The sequence below is a fragment of the Cuculus canorus genome, chromosome 24 (genome assembly GCF_017976375.1).
Source record: "Cuculus canorus isolate bCucCan1 chromosome 24, bCucCan1.pri, whole genome shotgun sequence".
NCBI lineage: Eukaryota > Metazoa > Chordata > Aves > Cuculiformes > Cuculidae > Cuculus > Cuculus canorus.
In genome coordinates this window covers 5,930,486-5,950,369 of record NC_071424.1, presented here as the reverse complement: position 1 = coordinate 5,950,369, position 19,884 = coordinate 5,930,486, and the positions used below count along the sequence as shown (strand labels likewise).

The following is a 19,884-nucleotide window of genomic DNA, read 5'->3' as shown; positions in this document are numbered from 1 at the left end:
GGGCGGCGCAGGCGGCGGCGCGGGGCTCACGGGCACCGGCGGCAGCGGCCGCACCGCGCCATGGGCGCTCCGCCCGCCCGCGGGGCCGCGCTCCCGCTGCTCCCGCTGCTGCTGCTGCTGCCGGGACCCGCCACCGGCACCGACCCCGGCAGCAGCATCCTTACCGGCACCGCCACCGGCATCCCCTCTGGCACCGATATCGGCACCGGCATCAGCGTCCCCGCCGGCACCAACATCCCCTCTGGCACCGATATCGGTCCCGGCATCGCCACCGGCTCCGGAACCGGCATCGGCACCGGCCTCTGCCCGCCCGCCGCGCCCCCGCCGCTGCTCCAGCCCCGCGGCGGCTCCGGGGACAGCGGCGGCGATGGGGCCGCCCCGAGCACCGGCGGGGACAGCGACCGCGGCTCCGGCGGCACCGGGAGCACCGGGGAAGGCGCTGCGGACACCCACGTCTCCGGGGACACCGGGAGCACCGGGGATGCTGAATGCACTGCGGACCCCGGGGGCGCCCGAGTCCTCAGGGGCGCTGCGATCAACGGGGACACGGGACACGCTGCGGAGACTGAGCAACTCCCCAGGGACACCGGGAGCACCGGGGAGATGGCGAGCACCGGGGACACCGGGGGCACGATGAGCATCGGGGATGCTGGGGACACTGGGGGCGCCTTCATCCCCAGGAACACCGGGAGCACCGGGAAGATGACGAGCACCGGGGGTACCGGGGGCACCGGGGACACGATGAGCATCAAGGATGCTGGGGACACCGGGGGTGCCTTCATCCCCAGGAACACCGGGAGCACCGGGAACGTGATGAGCATCAGGGACACCCGGGGCACCGGGGACACGATGAGCATCGGGGATGGTGGGGACACCGGGGGTGCCTTCATCCCCCAAAACACCAGGAGCACCGGGAACGTGATGAGCATCAGGGATGCCGGACATACTGAGGATGCTCGGAGCACCCGAGTCTCCAGGGACACCGGGAGCACCGAGGAGTTGATGAGCACCAGGGACATTGGGGACTCCCTGACCACAAGGACCACCAGGACCCCCATGACCCACAGCCGTCGGCGCCGCAGCCCCAACGCGGCCCCGCAATTCCAGCCCTCCAGCTACCAGGCCTCGGTGGGGGAGAACCAGCCGGTGGGGACACCGGTGACACAAGTGACAGCGGTGGACCCTGACGAGGGCGAGGCGGGACGGTTGCGCTACACCATGGCCGCCCTCTTCGACAGCCGCTCTGACGCCCTCTTCGCCATGGACCCCGTCACCGGCGCCATCACCACCGCCGCCCTCCTGGACCGCGAGAGCAAGAGCACCCACGTCTTCCGGGTGACGGCGATGGACCACGGCACACCCCGGCGCAGCGCCATGGCCACGTTGACAGTGACAGTGAGCGACACCAATGATCACGACCCGGCTTTCGAGCAGCTTGAGTACCGGGAGAGCGTGCGGGAGAACCTGGAGGTGGGCTACGAGGTGCTGACGGTGCGGGCCACCGACGGTGACGCCGGTCCTAATGCCAATGTCCTCTACCGTCTCCTCAACGCTGGTGGCGCCAATGAGGTCTTCGAGATAGATTCCCGCTCAGGTGTCATCCGCACCCGTGGCCCCGTGGACCGCGAAGCGGTAGAGGCTTTCGAGCTGTTGGTGGAGGCCACGGATCAGGGCCAGGAGCCGGGACCCCGCAGCGCCACGGCCACAGTCCGCATCACTGTGGAGGACGATAACGACAACGCGCCACAGTTCAGCGAGAAGCGTTACGTGGCGCAGGTCCCTGAGGACGTGGCGCCCAACTCGGCTGTGCTGCGGGTGACAGCCACTGACTGTGACAAGGGCAGCAACGCCCTGGTGCACTACAGCATCGTTAGTGGCAACACCCGCGGCCACTTCTACATCGACGCACAGACGGGCGCGCTGGACGTCGTCAGCCCCTTGGATTACGAGGTCAACAAGGAGTTCAACCTACGGATCCGGGCGCAGGACGGTGGCCGCCCGCCCCTCTCCAACATCAGTGGCTTGGTCACCATCCAGGTGTTGGACGTCAACGATAACGCCCCCATCTTTGTCAGCACACCCTTCCAGGCCACTGTGTTGGAGAACGTGCCGGTGGGTTATTCTGTCATCCACATTCAAGCCATCGATGCCGATTCGGGTGACAACGGCCGGCTGGTCTACACCCTCCTGGAGACCGGTGCTGGCTTCCCCTTTGCCATCAACAACGGCACCGGGTGGATCGTGGTAGCCTCTGAGCTGGACCGGGAGGCAGTGGACTTCTACAGCTTTGGGGTGGAGGCTCAGGACCAAGGTAGTCCACCCATGGCGTCCTCAGCCAGTGTCAGCGTCACCATCCTGGATGTCAATGACAACAGCCCCGAGTTCACGCAACGGGAGTACAGCGCCCGCCTGAACGAGGACGCGGCGGTGGGCACCAGTGTCCTCACTGTCTCTGCCATTGACCGTGATGCCAACAGCGTCATCACCTACCAGATCTCCAGTGGCAACACCCGCAACCGATTCTCCATCACCAGTCAAAGTGGTGGTGGGCTCATCTCCCTCGCCTTGCCCCTGGACTACAAGCTGGAGCGGCAGTACCTCCTCACCATCGCTGCCTCCGATGGCACCCGCCAGGACACGGCCCAGGTGGTCGTCAATGTCACCGATGCCAACACTCACCGACCTGTCTTCCAGAGCTCTCACTACACCGTCAATGTTAATGAGGATCGGCCGGTGGGCACCACGGTAGTGGTCATCAGCGCCACAGATGAGGACACAGGGGAGAATGCCCGCATCACGTACCTGATGGAGGACAGCATCCCCCAGTTTCACATCGCTGCCGAGACGGGGGCCGTCACCACTCAGATGGAGCTGGACTATGAGGACCAGGTCTCCTACACCCTGGCCATCACGGCGCGTGACAATGGCATCCCACAGAAGTCTGACACCACCTATCTGGAGATCCTGGTGAGTGACGTCAATGACAACGCGCCCCAGTTCCTTCGTGACTCCTACCAGGGCTCTGTCTACGAGGATGTGCCGGCCTTCACCAGTGTCGTCCAGGTCTCTGCCACTGACCGTGATTCGGGGCTCAACGGCAGGGTCTTCTACACCTTCCAAGGGGGTGATGATGGTGACGGTGACTTCATCATCGAGTCTACCTCGGGCATCGTCCGCACCTTGCGCCGCCTCGACCGGGAGAACGTGCCATTCTACACCCTGCAGGCATTTGCTGTTGACAAGGGCGTCCCAGCCAAGCGGATGCCAGTGGAGATCCAAGTGACGGTGCTGGACGTCAATGACAACCCACCTGTCTTTGAGAGGGATGAGTTCGACATCTTTGTGGAGGAGAACAGCCCCATCGGCCTGGTGGTGGCCCGGATCACAGCCACCGACCCTGATGAGGGCACCAATGCCCAAATCATGTACCAGATCGTGGAGGGCAACATCCCTGAGGTCTTCCAGCTGGATATCTTCTCCGGTGAGCTCACTGCCTTGGCTGACCTGGACTACGAGACCAAGGCAGAGTACATCATGGTGGTCCAAGCCACCTCAGCCCCCCTGGTCAGCAGAGCTACTGTGCACGTCCGCCTTCGTGATGTCAATGACAACAGCCCTCAACTCAAGAACTTTGAGATCCTCTTCAACAACTACATCACCAACCGCTCGGGCAGCTTCCCTGGGGGGGTCATTGGCCGCATCCCGGCCCACGACCCTGATGTCTCCGACAGCCTCACCTACTCCTTCGAGCAGGGGAACGAGCTCAACCTGGTGCTGCTGGACCGCCGCAGCGGGGACCTGCGCCTCAGCCCCGCGCTGGACAACAACCGCCCGCTGGAGGCCATCATGAGGGTCTCCGTCTCAGGTCAGACCCCCATCCTGGGCTGGGGTGGTGGGGAGGTCCAAGGTTTGGGGCTAAAGGAAGGCCTTGTAGGTGCCTCCCCACTACTTCTACATGGAGCTGAGGTGGTTTGGGGTCCCACCACCCCATCTGGCTGCCCCCCCCCCCTCCATATCTGGGGGGTGATGGGGGTGCTATGCCCCCAACCCAGTTATCCCACCTGGAGGCAATCGATGGCTCCGGTACCCCCTTTTCCTTCCTCACTCTGAGCCTCAGCCCTGGAGTGGTTTTTTTTTGGGGGGGGTGTCCCCATACCCCAGTTTGGGGGCCTCAGGAACCTCTAACGGCGATGAGGGGGGGACAGGACCCTGTGTGTGTGTTGGGGGGGGTCTGGCACCTTGGAGGGGGTGCGGGGCCTCTATGTGTGTTTGGGGTGAGAGGGGTGGGGCAGAGCCTGGTGTGTGCATTGGGGGGGGCCCTGGTACCCTTATGTGTGTGTTATGGGGGTCTCGATGGGTGAATTTTGGGGGACTCAGGGTCTGGCGCAGTTAGGAGGTGAGGGGGGTCATGGCACCCCAAGGCTTGTGTTTCCAGAACACCCCAATGTTTGTATTTGCGGGGGCGCAGGGCCTGATTTGTGTACTGGGGGGGGCACAAGGCCTGGGCTATGTATTTTGGGGGTCCTGGCAGCCTGTCCCCTCCACTGGGGGGGTCCCCAAACCCGCTATGTCTGTTTTGGGGGGGCATTAGTGGGAAGTGGCCACAGGGGGGCTGTGCCGTGGGGCTCAGTGTGGTTTGGCGGTGCTGGAGGGGGTCACCCTCTAATGGGGGAGCAGCTCCTCAGCCCCACCCTGGGGGGAAACTGAGTCACAGGCCACGTTGGGATGTCTCTGTCCCCAGACAGGTGTCCCCCATCACCCCCTATTCCCCCGGCCTGGGGTCCCCGCTCCGGCTGCACAAAGCTGGGGGGGGGGGGGGGCAAGGCACAAAGGGTGGGGGTAGGGGGCCCCCAATGCCCAGGCTGTGCCCCCAGCACAGGGGCAGCTGCGAGGGGAACAAAGGGCTCAGCCATAGCCGGGCCCCCGCCGCCGCAGCCATGGCAACCCCCCCTCGGCCACCGGCCACGGGCCACCAGGCAACCCCAGCCCCCGGCATCGCCCCCTTCTCCCTCCCCCCCACTGTCTCCACGCTCCCTCCGTCCATCTGTCTGACCGCTACCCGCTCTCCATCTGTCCCCATCCCACTGCCCTCATCCTGGCCATGGGGAGGAGGAGGAGGAGATGGAGGAGGAGGAAGAAGGTGATGTTCCAGTGCCAGGAAGAGCCTGTGCCCCCCAACCCCACAATGCTGCCAGGTGCCCCAGAGCAGCACTGTCACCATCCCGTGGTGGCCATCAGGACAGGTGTTCCATGGCAGCGTCATCCCCATCCCGTGGTGCCCATCAGGACAGGTGTCCCACAGCAGCACCGTCCCCATCCTATGGTGGCCATCAGGATGGGTGCCCCAGAGCAGCACTGTCCCCATCCCATGGTGGCCATCAGGACAGGAGTCGCACAGCAGTGCCATCCCCATCCCGTGGTGGCCATCAGGACAGGTGTCCCACAGCAGCACCGTCCCCATCCCATGGTGGCCATCAGGACAGGTGTTCCATGGCAGCACTGTCCCCATCCCGTGGTGGCCATCAGGATGGGTGTCGCATGGCAGCGCTGTCCCCATCCCATGGTGGCCATCAGGATGGGTGCCCCAGAGCAGCACTGTCCCCATCCCATGGTGGCCATCAGGACAGGAGTCGCACAGCAGTGCCATCCCCATCCCGTGGTGGCCATCAGGACAGGTGTCCCACAGCAGCACCGTCCCCATCCCATGGTGGCCATCAGGATAGGTGCCCCACAGCAGCACTGTCCCCATCCCATGGTGGCCTTCAGGACAGGTGTCCCACAGCAGCGCCATCCCATGGTGGCCATCAGGACGGGTGTCCCGTAGCCAGTGCTATAGGCAGGGCCTATAGCCAGTGTCATCCCCATTCTGCAGTCCCCTTCTCACGGTGGCCAAGCAGGAAGGGTGACCCATAGCCAGTACTGTCCCCATCCCACTGTTCCCATGCTGTGCTGGCTGACCAGGATGGGCACTCCATAGCCTGGGCCATCTCCATCCCATGGTGGCCAAGTGAGACAGGTGCCCCATAACCAGCACCAGCCCCATCCTGCAGTGTCCAGGTAGCGTGGGGACCCCATAACCACGCTGCCCCCATTCTGTGGTGGCCAAGCGGGATGGATCCCCCATCACCACCACTGTCCCCATCCCAAAGTGGCCAAGCGTGATGGGTTCTCCATCACCACCGCCATCCCCATCCTGGGATGACCAAGCGTGATGGGTTCTCCATCACCACCACAATCCTCATCCCCGGGTGACCGAGCGGGATGGGTGCTCCATCCCGACAACCAACCCCATTTGTGGTGGCCAAGTGTGATGGATGCCCCATCACCACCACCGTGCTCATTCTGTGGCAGCCAAGTGGGATGAGTTCCCATCACCGTCCCAATCCCACAATGACCAAGCAGGCTGGGTGCTCCATCAACACCACCATCCCCATCCTGCGCTGGCCGGCAGTGTCACTGAGCTCCCTGTCTTCCCCCGACCCACAGATGGGGTCCACAGCGCGACGGCCCAGTGCACGCTGCGGGTGACAGTGATCACCGACGAGATGCTGAGCAACAGCATCACCCTACGCTTGGCTGACATGTCCCAGGAGCGGTTCCTCTCTCCACTGCTCAGCCGCTTCCTGGAGGGGGTGGCAGCTGTCCTGGCCACCCCTCGCCACCGCGTCGTCCTCTTCAACATCCAAACGGACACAGATGTGGGGACCGCCCGTATCCTCAACGTCAGCCTCTCGGTGCTGCTGCCCACCTCAGGCCATGGTGCCCGCTTCTTCTCCTCCGAGGAGCTTCAGGAGCGCCTCTACCTCAACCGCTCCCTGTTGGCCGCCATCTCAGCCCAGCGGGTCCTGCCCTTCGATGACAACATCTGCCTGCGTGAGCCCTGCGAGAACTACATGCGCTGCGTCTCCGTCCTCCAGTTTGACAGCTCGGCACCCTTCCTCGCCTCCGACACCATCCTCTTCCGCCCCATCCATCCCGTCACCGGCCTGCGATGCCGCTGCCCACCCGGCTTCACCGGCGACTACTGCGAGACAGAGATCGACCTCTGCTACTCCAGCCCCTGCGGCAGCAACGGACGGTGCCGGAGCCGCGAGGGCGGCTACACCTGCGAGTGCCACGAGGATTTCACTGGTAAGAGATCAGCGCCTCTCTCCCTTGGCTGTCTTTGGTGGCATCTTGTCCCCTTCACCCCCTCTCCGGCAGTGATCCTTCCCTCTTGGTGTCCAACCCTGTCATCACTTCTACCAGTGCCCCTCCATCTACCTGTTCTCGGTTGTCCCTCCAACATCCCTTCATCCAGCTCCTCTTCAGTCCTCCATCATCCATCCATCTCATCATCTTGGTGTCCATCTCCATCATCCGCTTGTCCAGCTCTTCTTCTACTTAGCCTTTCCTCAGCCGTCCCTCTGTCATCGATCCCTATCATCCATCCATCCATCCATCCATCCATCCATCCATCCATCCCTTCTTCTTGGTGTCCATCCCCATCATCCCTTCATCCAGCTCCTCTGCAGCACTCCACTCATTATAACTCCTTTTGCTGTCGCTCCATCATCCATCCCCTTCACCCCTCCTTTCTCCTTCCCTTCAGCTCTCAACCCTCCCAACATCCATTCATCCCACCCCGCTCAGCCTCCATCATCCACCCCTTCCTCAGCTCTCTCCATTATCTGTCCATGTCATCCGTTTTTCCCACTCCCCTTCAACCCTTCATTGTCTGTCCCTTCTGGTGTCCACCACCCATCGCCATCATCCCTTTGTCCTACTCCAGTCTTTCATCATTTATCTCCATTAGCCTTCATCCCATTCCTCATCAGCCTTCCTCATCCATCCTTTCTTCTGCTGGCCCTCCATGATCCACCATGGTCATCCCTCCATCCTCCTCAGCTTTAGCTCTCCATCCTTCCTCAGCTGTCCCTCCATCAGCCATCCTCTGTTGTCCATCCCCCCCGTCCATCCTTCCTCATCCTCCCTCCTCCATCCATTCTCCATCCTCTATCCCCATCCATATCCATCCTCCATGTCTCCCTCCACCCTCTCCTTTGTCTCCAACACCTTTATCTTCCTCCTCTTCCATCTCTCTACCTTCCTCCTCCTCTCTCCATGCCGTTCCTCTCTCTGCCCCTCCTTTCGATCTCCCCTCTGTCCCCTCTGTCCCTCCACCCGAGTTCAGCCCCCGCAGGAGCTCAGTGGGGGAACGGGGACACTGGTGGGTACACAGCCTGGGGGACACCCCTGGGACAACTTGGGGACACCCTGGGATAAGGGGACAGCCTGTCCCCACCGTGATGGTGTGAGGGGGGGATACACCATGGTCACTGGGAGACTGGTGGCACTGGGGACACTGTGGCCTGGGGACACACTGGGGACACTGGTGGTACTGGGGACAGCCCCAACCCTCCCTGGGGACCCCTTGACACCCCCGGCCCCACAGGACATGGGGTGGGGGGTGCCAGCTGCTGGGGGAGGGGATGCTGGGGGGTGGGGGGTGTGTGACTCAGTTGCCATGGCGATGGGAGGCGGTTGCCACGGCAATGGAGATGGGGCTAAAGCTGTTGTGGAGCTGCTGGGGGGGGGGATGGGATGGGAGCGGGGACCCACACCCCAATTTTAGGGGTGCCAACCACGCTTCTCACAGGGGAGCACTGTGAGCTGAGCGCCCGGGGGGGCCGCTGCGCCCCGGGGGTCTGCCGCAACGGGGGTACCTGCCTCAACCTGCTGGTGGGGGGGTTCCGCTGCCAGTGCCCCCCCGGGCACTACGAGAAGCCCTTCTGCACCATGAGCACCCGGAGCTTCCCCCCGCGCTCCTTCCTCACCTTCCGCGGCCTCCGCCAGCGCTTCCACTTCACCCTCGCCCTGACGTGAGCCCCGGGGGACGAGGGGGGCCGTGAGCATTGGGGGGAGGAGCGGGTGGGTGCCCCCTTGGCATCACCTGAGGGATGGGGTTTGGGGTGATGGGTACCCTGTGGGCATCATTTAGGCTGTGGGGTGGAGTTTTCTGAGAGTCCTACGGCATCATTTGGTGTAAGGGGTGATGGGTGCTCCCTTGGCATCACCTGGGGGGATGGAGTAGAGAGTGAGGGGTGCGCTGTGGGCATCATTTGGGGTGTGGGGATATGGATGCCCATTGGCACCCTTTGGGATGTAGGGTGATGGGTGCCCCATTGGCATCACCTGAGTTGATGGTGTGGGGTTTTATGGGTGTCCCATGGGCATCATTTGGGTTGAGGGGTGATGGGTGCCCCATTGGCATCACCTGGGATGATGAAGTGGGGTTTTATGGGTTGGCATAATTTGAGGTGTGGGATGATGGGTGCCCTGTGGGCACAGGGTGGGAGCAATAGGGCATGGTGGGGTGACCTCTTGGCATGGGGGCAATGACAGAGGCACCCCGGGAGTGCCAAAGTGTCCCAATGGGTGGAGAGCGATGGGGCACAGGGCAGGCCAGGGCGCTGAGGGGTGATGGGGCGCCCTTGGGGGGCACGGTGTCGGGCAGGGGGTGATGGGCAGGGCCTGGCACTTGTCCCCACCCCAGGTTTGCCACCAAGGAGCGGGATGGGCTCCTGCTCTACAACGGGCGCTTCAACGAGAAGCACGACTTCGTGGCGCTGGAGATCGTGGATGAGCAGGTCCAGCTCACCTTCTCAGCAGGTATTGGTACTGCACCCACCGCACCCTGGCACGGCATCCCCGGCATTCCCTCCCAGGCATCGCATCCCGGCTCTGCCTGGCACCGCATCCCAGCACTGCGTCCTGGGCACTGCATTCCATGCTGTGCATCCCTGGAATGTGTCCTGGGTATCACATCCTGGCTCTGCATCCCATGTTGTGCATCCCTTGGCACGGCATCCTGGACACTGCATCTCACACTGTACATCCCTGGCATGGCATCCCTGGCATATGTCCTGGGTGTCACATCCCTGACACTATGTCCTGTGCGTTGTGTCACTGGCACTGTGTCCTGGGCACTGCCTGGCACTGCATCCCTGGCACGGCACTGGGCACTGCATCCCCAACACTGTCTGGCACTGCATCCCTGGCATTGTGTCCTGAAGTATCGCAGACCTAGCGCTGCATCCCTGGCACATCCTGGCACTGCATCCCATAGATCTCATCCCTGGGCACTGCCTGGCACTGTGTCCAAAGTGTCACATCCCTGGTGCTGCATCCCCTGCATCCCATCCCTGATGCTGCATCCCCGACACTGGCACTGCATCCCATGCTATGCATCCCTTGCACTGCATCCTGGGCACTGCATCCCTGGCATGCGTCCTGGGTATCACATCCTGCCATTGCATCCGCTGTGTCTCATCCCTGGCACTGCGTCCTGACTATCACATCCCCGGTGCTGCATTCCAGGCACCGCCTGGCACTGCATCCCCTGCCTCTCATCCCTGGCACTGCAGCCTTGGCTATCACATCCTGGGTATCATATCCTGGCACTGCATCCCATGTGTCTCATGCCTGGGCACCACATCCCTGGCACTGTGTCCTGAGTTTCACGTTCCTGGTGCTGCACCCCATGCATTTCATCCCTGGCACTGCCTGGCATCAAATCCCTGGCACTGCATCCCATGTGTCCTATCCTTGGCACTTCAATCCTGGCGTGCCCACCCCTCTGATCCCTCCCTGTGCCCCCTCCCCGGGCTGTGCCCACTGCCCAACCGCTGGTGCCCACAGGCGAGACCACCACCACGGTGTCACCCTTCGTGCCTGGCGGTGTCAGCGACGGGCAGTGGCACCGGGTCCAGCTGCACTATTACAACAAGGTGAGGGGAGAAATGGGGGGTGAAGGGGAGCGGGGTGGGGTTTGGGGGGGACGGAGGGATGGGGGAGCAGGGGGGGTTTGGGGAGTGGAGGAAGTGGAGATGTGGGATGGGGGAGGGTGGTGAGGTTTGGAGGGATGGAGAAAGAGAACATGAGGGGATGGAGGAAGAGGAGAGGAGGGATGGAGGAAGAGATGGAGGAGCTTGGATGGAGTAGAGTGAAGGAGAGTGGGGTGGAGGTTTGGAAGGGGTGGAGGGTGGGATTTGAGGAGAGGGATGGAGGGGTGGAGGGATGGGGAGAGAAATAGATGGGGTGGAGGGTGGGAGTTGGGGGTCAGAGAGATGGAAAGGAGTGGGGTGGGGGTTTGGGGAGGTGGAGGGAGAGGGGAAGGAGGGGATCATGGTGGGGTTTGTCCTTGGAGGGGACAGAAGGAGAGGGGATGGAGAGTGAGGAGCATGGTGGAATGTTGAGGGAATGGAGGAAAAGGGAATGGAGAAGCACAGCAGAGGGCTGGGGGGGATCACAGGGAGGTTTTGGGGAACAAAAGAGAAGCTGGAAAAGGTCATGGTGGTGTTTGCAGGGACAGAAGGAGAGAGGGTGGAGCAACAAAGGGGTTTTGGGGGGATGGAGGGGAGCAGGGCTGGAGGGCAGAGGGAGGATGAGGAGCGGGATGAAGGCTGCAGGCCAGGGGCAGTGTAGACCCCCCACTCAGGTGTTGCCCCCAGCCGGTGGTGGGACGGTCGGGGCTGCCCCAGGGCCCCTCAGAGCAGAAGGTGGCAGTGGTGACAGTGGACGACTGTGACACCGGCATGGCCCTCCGCTTTGGCCCCGTCCTGGGCAACTACTCCTGCGCCGCTCAGGGCACCCAATCCGGCAGCAAGAAGTAAATGGGGGATCCCTTGGGGTCCCCATCACTTGGGGTCCCTTGGAGTCCCTATGGGTTGGGACAGTGGGATGTCCCTTGAGATCCCCATGGATGAAGAGGGTCCCTTGGAGTCTGTATGGGTGGGAGTGTCCCTTGGGGTCTCCTTGGGTGAGGAGGTTGTCCCTTAAGGACCCTTGGAGTCACTATGGGTGTGGGGTGTCCCTTAGAGTCCCTATAGGTGGGAGTGTCCCTTGGGGTCTCCATGGGTGAGGAGGTGACGGGGTGGTCCCTTGGGGTCCCTTGGAGTCCCTATGGGGTTGGGGGTTCTCTTGGGGTCCCTGTTAGGGGGGGGTAGATTAGGTGTCCTTTGGGATCCCCATGGATTGGGGGTGATCGCTTGGTGTCCCTTGGAGTCCCTGTGGGTGTAGAGCGTTCCTTGAGGTCCCCATGGATGGAGGTGGTCCATTGGAGTCCCTATGGGTGGGAAGGGTCCCATGGGGTCCCCATGGCATGAGTGTCCCTTGGAGTCCTCGTGGGTGACAGCGGGTGCCGCAGGTCTCTGGATCTGACGGGGCCGCTGCTGCTGGGCGGTGTGCCCACCCTGCCCGAGAGCTTCCCCATCCGCAGCCGCCACTTCGTGGGGTGCATGCGGCACCTCCACATCGACCAGCGTCCCATCGACATGGCCAACTTCATCGCCAACAACGGCACCCTGCCTGGTGGGGGCACGCGGGCGCGGGTGGCGCTGCCCGCTGGGGGGGTTCGGGGTACCCGGGCCATGGGTTGGATGGGGGACAAGGGGCGTGGGAGGCTGCGGGGAAGGGGGTCGGGGGCTGCCGGGGCTGGGGGGGCATCAAGGGCAGCGGGATGGGGACAATGCCCACAGGGGTCTGTGCCACCCAACCATGGTGACACTTGGGACCCAATGCCCAAGAACATCAGTGCCTTCAACCATGGAGAGCCTTGGGATCGGGTGCCCAATGGTCTTGGTGCCCCCTGGCCGTGGGGCTGGGGTGCGTGGGGGCAGCCTGGAGTCCTGGGGCTGGAGGGCTGTGACCCCTGTGCCCCCCCCCAAGGTTGCCCTGCCAAGAAGACCCTGTGTGATGCCACCACGTGCCACAACGGTGGCACCTGCGTGCACGAGTGGGACGGGTTCAGCTGTCGCTGCCCACCCGGCTTCGGGGGCAAGACCTGCCAGGAAGGTATGGGGGGCACTGGGGGGCACTGGGGACCATGGGGTGGGCATGGGGGGCACTGGGGGCATGGGATGGTATTGGGGGGCACTGGGTGGCAATGGGGACCATGGGGTGGGCATGGGGCGCACTGGGGGCATGAGATGGAAATGGGGGGCACTGGGTGGCACTGGGCAGCACGGGGTGGGCATGGGGGGCACTGGGGGCATGGCATGGAAATGGGGGGCACTGGGTGGCACTGGGCAGCATGGGGTGAGCATAGGGGCCACTGGGGGCATGGGATGGAATTGGGGGGCACTGGGAGGCACTGGGCAGCGTGGAGTGGGCATAGGGGGCACTGGGGGCATGGGATGGAAATGGGGGGCATTGGGTGGCACTGGGGGCATGGGATGTAAATGGGGGGCACTGGGTGGCACTGGGGGCATGGGATGGAAATGGGGAGCACTGGGGGGCACTGGGCAGCTCGGGGTGGGCATGGGGGGCACTGGGGGCATGGGATGGGAATGGGGGGCACTGGGTGGCACTGGGCAGCACGAGGTGGGCATGGGGGGCATTGGGGGCATGGGATGGAAATGGGGGGCACTGGGTGGCACTGGGCAGCATGTGGTGGACATGGGGGGCACTGGGGGGCATTTGGATGCACTGGGTGGGCACAGGGGATCGGGGGGTATTGGGTGGGCATGGGGAGCTGGGGGAGCCTGGGGGGTGCTGGGAGGGTCCAGGGAGCACTGGAGGGCAGAGAGTGGGCACTGGGGTGGCACTGGGTTGGCATGGTGAGCTGGGGGGGGGGGATCGGGGGCACTGGAGGGCACTGTGTGGGCACTGGGGGGCCGCAGCCGCCCCACATACCGTGTCCTGCAGAGCTGGGGGGTGCACAGCGGTTCATGGGCAGCAGCCGGGTGACGTGGAGCGTGCTGGCACTGCCCCCCGCCCTGCCCTGGCACCTGGCGCTGCTGTTCCGTACCCGGCACCCCCAGGGGCTCCTGCTGCGAGCGAGCGCGGGCACCGCCGCTGTCACCGTGCAGGTGGGGCGGGGGGCACCGGGGCACCAGTGCTGGGGGGCATCACTGCCAGTGTGGGCATCAGTGCCATTGGGAAAAGGGTTTTTGCCCAGGGGAGGGTTTGCAGGGATTGGTAGAGGGGGAGTGCCCTGGGGGGGGTTATGGGCACAGGGGCGATGGCAGGGGGAGTTTTGCCCGGGGGGGGGGGGGGGCTGTGCTGGGGGGGAATTGCCCCAAAGTGGGGCATTGGCACCGGTGGTGTTGTCCTTGGGGGTCAGGGGGTGCCCTGGGCATGGTGGGGGGAGGATTAGCAGGGGGGGTGCCACCCTCAGGGTGCATCAGTGCCAGGGAGGGGGGGATTGCCCTGGACGGAGGGGTGGCAAAGGGGTGCCCTGGGGGGGTTATGAGCATGGGGGGGCAATGCCAGGGTGGGGGGACATTGCCCTGGGAGGGGGCATTAGCCTTGATGGCGGGGTGCGGGGGGGTTGTTGCCTGGGGGGTGATGTCACCCCGGTTGGGAGGCATTGTCCTTTGGGGGGGTGGGTCTGGGGGACAATCTGGGGGGGAAGGGGGTCTTCCTGAAGGGAGGGGCTACCATGGCAGGGGGAAGGTTATTGCCCAGGGGGGGCACTGCCAGAGGGTGTCACTTTTGGAGTGGGTGAGCCTGGGGGTGGTGCTGAGGGGGGGGGGGCTCTCCCCTAAGGTGGGGCTCCCCTGGCTGGGGGGCAGCTCATTGCCCAGGGGGGGCAGTGCCATGGGGTGTCACCCCTAGGAGGGGGGGCATTACTGGGGGTCGGGGGGGGCAGTGTCAGGGGTCCCCCCAGGGTGACAGGGGTCCCTGATGTCCCTGTGCCAGCTGAGCGAGGGGCAGGCAGAGGCGGGCGTGTGGCAGGGGGGGTCCCGGCTGGCCTGGCTGCGCCTGCCCCACACCAAAGTCAACGACGGCGACTGGCACCACCTCCAGCTGGAACTGCGGGGGGCACCCGGCCGTGACCCCCCCGCCACCCTCCTCCTCCTCGCCCTCGACTACGGCCGCCTCCAGGTAGATTGAGAACTCGTGGGGAAACTGAGGCACGGGGCAGCCTCCTGCCCTGCTCACCCGGCGGGTGTCTGAGTGCCCCTCCCCATGCCCGCAGGCGGTGGCCGATGTGGCTGCAGGGCTGCAGGGGCTGCGGCTGCGGGCACTGAGCCTCGGGGGCCTGGCGGGCGACGGTGGCACCGTGGAACAGGGCTTCCGTGGCTGCCTGCAGGTACGGGCACGGCGTGGGCAGGGGACGTGGGGCGTGGTGGCACAGGGGTGGTGGCCAAGGGGTGGGGTACGGGCACGGGGACGTGGGGATGTGGCACAGGGCATGGGGACATGGGTGTGGGCACAGGGATATGGGCACAGGGCACGGGAATGTGGCACAGGGCATGGGGACATGGGTGAGGGCACATGGATACGGGCACAGGGCATGGGAATGTGGCACAGGGCATGGGGACATGGGTGTGGGCACAGGGATATGGGCACAGGGCATGGGAATGTGACACAGGGCATGGGGACATGAGCACAACAAGGGGGGACACAGGTGTGGGCACAGGGATATGGGCACAGGAATGTGGCACAGGGCATGGGGACATGGTCACAGGGCATGGGAATGTGGCACAGGTTTTTGGGATGTGGGGACGATGGTGGGGGACGTGTGTGTGTGCAGAGGGATGTGGCACAGGGCATGGGGACATGGGCATGGTGGCGGGGGACACGGGCACAGGGACATGGCATAGAAAGTGAGGATGTGGGCACAGCAGTGGGGGTAAGAGTGTGGGCACAGGGCCATGGGGGCATGGGAATAGGACATGGGCACAGCGATGGGGGACAGGGGTGTGGGCACAGAGACGTGGGCACAGGGCATGGTGACATGGGAGTAGGAGTGGAGGACATGGGTGTGGGCACAGGGACATGGGAATGTGGCACAGGGCATGGGGACACAGGTGTGGGCACAGGGATATGGGCAGAGGGCATGGGGAGATGGGTACGGGCATGGGAATAGGGCATGGGCACAGTGATGGAGGAAAGGGACATGGGCACAGGGACTTGGCACAGGGTTCTGGGCGCAGCGGTGGGGACATGGGGACGTTGCACAGCGCCGTGACCCGTGGCGGTGCCGCAGGGCGTGCGTGTGGGCGCGACGGCGGGCAGCGCGGTGGCACTGAGCGTGGCACAGGCAGAGGTGGTGAATGTGGAAGGGGGCTGCGCCCCCCCAGACCCCTGCGACTCGGGGCCGTGCCCCCCCAACAGCTTCTGCAGCGACGACTGGGACAGCTTCTCCTGCCGCTGCCACCCCGGTGAGCACCACTGCGCCCTGGCACTGCCACCCCCTGAGTCACACGGGCACCGTGCCCTGCCACCCCCAGCACTGCCACCCCCCACTGCCACCCCTGGCACTGCCATTCCCTGCCACCGCCACCCTCTGAGCCTCATGGTCACCATGCCCTACCGCTGCCACTGCCACCTCTTGGCACTGCCACCTCCACTGCCACCCTCTGGAACTGCCACTGCCACCCCCAGCACTGCCACCTCCCTGGCACAGCCACATCCCCAGCACTGCCACCCCCACACCCCAAACTCTTATACCCCCTGGCACTGCCACCTCCCTGTCACTGTCACACGCCAAGCACTGCCACCCCCACACACCCCCCATTGCCACCCCAGCATTGTCACAGCCTGGCACTGTCACCCTCTGTGTCACTGTCCCCAAGGCATGGCCACCCTTTCTAGGGCACTGTCACCCTCTGTGTCACTGTCCCCAAGGCATGGCCACCCTTTCTAGGGCACTGTCACCCTCTGTGTCACTGTCCCCAAGGCATGGCCACCCTTTCTAGGGCACTGCCACCCTCCGTGCCATTGTCCCCAAGGCATGGCCACCCTTTCTAGGCACTGCCACCCTCTGTGTCACTGTCCCTAGGGCACTGCCACCCTCCCCGATGCTGCACCCCCACGGCAGTGTCCCCCTCCCTGCGATGTCCCCAACATGCCCATCCCTGTGCCCAGGCTACTTCGGTGACAGCTGTGTGAGCGCGTGTGCCCTCAACCCGTGCCAGCCCCCCGCCACGTGTGCCCGCCGGCCGGGCTCGGTGCACGGCTACGCCTGCGAGTGTCCCCAGGGCCACTTCGGGCCATACTGCGAGCACCGGTGAGCGGCACACGGGGGACCTCGCACGCGCGCGTGCACGGCCCTCCTGGAGGAGTGGGTGTGCAACGGGCACGGGGGGCATGGGAGGGCACGGGGTGTGTGCAAGGGTGGGCATAGAGGGACACAATGGGTGTGCAAGGGGCAGGGGGGGCATAGGGGGACACAATGGGTGTGCAAGGGGCAAGGTGGGCATAGGGAGGAGACAATGGGTGTGCAAGGGTGGGCACAATGAGTGTGCAAGGGGCAGGGTGGGCACAGGGAGGACAATGGGTGTGTAAGGGGCAGGGTGGGCACAGGGAGGGCACAATGGGTGTGTAAGGGGCAGGGTGGGCACAGGGAGGACAATGGGTGTGTAAGGGGCAGCATGGGCACAGGGAGGGCACAATGGGTGTGCAAGGGGCAGGGTGGGCAAAGGGAGGGCACAATGAGTGTGCAAGGGGCAGGGTGGGCATAGGAAGGGTACGCTGGCTGTGCAGAGAGCAGAGTGAGTGTGTGAGGGTGGGCACAAGGGGGTATGGTGGGTGTGCAAGGGGTAGGGTGAGTATGCAAGGAGCAGAGTGGGCACAGGAAGGGCACAATGGGTGTGCAAGGGGCAGGGTGGGCACCTGGAGGGCACAGTGGTTGTACGAGGGGTACAGTGGGTGTGCAAGGGGTAGGGTGAGCACAGGGAGGACACAGTGGGTGTGACGGTGGCAGGGTGAGTGTGCGAGGATGGGCACAAGGGTGCACGGTGAGTGTGCAGGGGTTGGGGTGAGTGTGCATGGGTGGGCATGGGAAGGGCATGGTGGGTGTGCCAGGGGCACGGTGGGCACCTGGAGGGCACAGTGAGTGTGCAAGAGGTGGGGTGAGTGGACAATGGGACAGGGTGGGTGTGCAAGGGAAGGCACAGGGTGCATGATGGGCGTGCAATGGGCAGAGTGGGCGTGCAAGGGCGGGCACAGTGAGAGCATGGTGAGTGTGCAAGGGCGGGCACTTGGAGGGCAGAATGAGTGTGCAAGGGGCAGGGTGGACATGGGGGGCACGACGGGCGTGTAAGGGGGGCACAGCAAGGGTACGATGGGTGTGCAAGGGCCACGGTGGCACATGGGTGGCCACGGTGCGGCGGTGGCGCTGCCACACCCGCGGTGTCCCCGCGTGTCCCCGCGCAGGGAGGCACAGCCGTGCCCTCGGGGGTGGTGGGGACACCCCACCTGTGGCCCCTGCAACTGCGACGTCACCAAGGGCTTCGACCCCGACTGCAACAAGACAACGGGCGAGTGTCGCTGCAAGGTGGTTGTGTCCCCAGCGCTGTCCGCTCCCCTGTGCCCATCCCTGTCCTTGTCCCCATCCCTGTCCCTCTCCCCATCCCTCTCCCCATGGCCATCCCTGTCCCGTGTCCCCATCCCCATACTCTGCCCTGTCCCCATCACTTCCCCCTTCCCTGTCCTTGTCCCTGTCCCCATCCCCATCCTTGTCCCCATCCCCGCCCCATCCCCTGTCCCCATCCCCATCCATTTCCCCTTCCCTGTACCCATTCCCATCCCCATCCATGTCCCCATCCATGTCCCCATCCCTGTACCCATTCCCATCCCCATCCATGTCCCCATCCATGTCCTCATCCCCGTCCTCATCCCTGCCCCCGTCCCTGTCCCTGTCTCCATCCATGTCCCCATTCCCATCCCCATCCATGTCCCCATCCCCATCCCTGTCTCCATCCATGTCCCCATTCCCATCCCCATTCCCCATCCTTGTCCCCATCCCTGTACCCATTCCCATCCCCATCCCCATCCTTATCTCCATCCCTGTCCCCATCCCCATCCCCTCCATGTCCCTACCCCTATCCCCACTCCTCTCCCCATCCCTGTCCCCATCCCCGTCCCCATCCTCATCCCCATCCCTGTCCCCACCCCTGTCCCCATCCCTGTCCCCATCCCCATCCCTGTCCCCATCCCCATCCATGTCCCTGTCCCCATCCCCACCATGTCCCTACCCCTATCCCCTCCCCTTTCCCCATCCCTGTCCCCATTCCCATCCCCATCCATGTCCCCATTCCCGTCCCCCTCCCGGTCCCGCAGTGGCGGGTTGGTGACAGGGCTGTCCCCAGGAGAACCACTACCGCCCTGCGGGCAGCGCCTCGTGCCTGCTGTGCGAGTGCTACCCGAGCGGGTCCCTGTCGCGCCGCTGCGATGCCACCAGCGGGCAGTGCCCCTGCAAGCCCGGCGTCATCGGCCGCCACTGCGACCGCTGTGACAATCCCTTCGCTGAGGTGACCGCCACCGGCTGCGAAGGTGCGGGGACAGGGACAATCTCACCCTGGGGCACCCTATGTCACCCTGCTGTCATCCTGTGTCACTCTCTGTAACCCTGCTGTCACCCTACGTGCTGGCAGCAGAGTGCCTCTGTCACCCTGTGTCACCCTGTGTCACCATGTGTCACCTGGGTGCTGGCAACCAGGTGCCTCTGTCACCCTGTGTCACCATGTGTCACCTGGGTGCCGGCAACCAGGTGCCTCTGTCACCCTGCTGTCACCCCGTGTCACCCTGTTCTCACCCTGGGTGCAGGCAGCCGAGTGCCTCTGTCACCCTGTGTCACCCTGTGTCACCATGTGTCACCTGGGTGCTGGCAACCAGGTGCCTCTGTCACCCTGTGTCACCATGTGTCACCTGGGTGCCGGCAACCAGGTGCCTCTGTCACCCTGCTGTCACCCCGTGTCACCCTGTTCTCACCCTGGGTGCAGGCAGCCGAGTGCCTCTGTCACCCTGTGTCACCCTATGCCACCATGTGTCACCTGGGTGCTGGCAACCAGGTGCCTCTGTCACCCTGCTGTCACCCCGTGTCATCCTGTTCTCACCCTGGGTGCCGGCAGCTGAGTGCCTCTGTCACCCTTGTGTCACCTTATGTCATCT

The 19,884-nt window shown here is 64.4% G+C and overlaps 1 protein-coding gene across 2 annotated transcripts in view; it reads left to right on the top strand.

Moving 5' to 3' along the window:
* Positions 1–19,884, top strand: part of CELSR2 (cadherin EGF LAG seven-pass G-type receptor 2) — a 38,253-nt gene continuing 18,369 nt past the window's right edge. For both annotated transcript variants that reach the window (XR_008453534.1, XM_054087788.1), the window contains exons 1-15: positions 1–3,865; positions 6,487–7,131; positions 8,639–8,861; positions 9,536–9,651; positions 10,681–10,769; positions 11,493–11,650; positions 12,188–12,351; positions 12,709–12,834; positions 13,687–13,850; positions 14,683–14,868; positions 14,963–15,076; positions 15,977–16,151; positions 16,858–16,999; positions 18,148–18,268; positions 19,083–19,266. Coding sequence is in view for 1 of the 2 variants with exons in the window: in XM_054087788.1 (XP_053943763.1) it covers positions 61–3,865; positions 6,487–7,131; positions 8,639–8,861; positions 9,536–9,651; positions 10,681–10,769; positions 11,493–11,650; positions 12,188–12,351; positions 12,709–12,834; positions 13,687–13,850; positions 14,683–14,868; positions 14,963–15,076; positions 15,977–16,151; positions 16,858–16,999; positions 18,148–18,268; positions 19,083–19,266 (6,412 nt within the window). In the remaining variant the exon portion in view is untranslated. The remainder of the gene's footprint in view (positions 3,866–6,486; positions 7,132–8,638; positions 8,862–9,535; positions 9,652–10,680; positions 10,770–11,492; positions 11,651–12,187; positions 12,352–12,708; positions 12,835–13,686; positions 13,851–14,682; positions 14,869–14,962; positions 15,077–15,976; positions 16,152–16,857; positions 17,000–18,147; positions 18,269–19,082; positions 19,267–19,884) is intronic.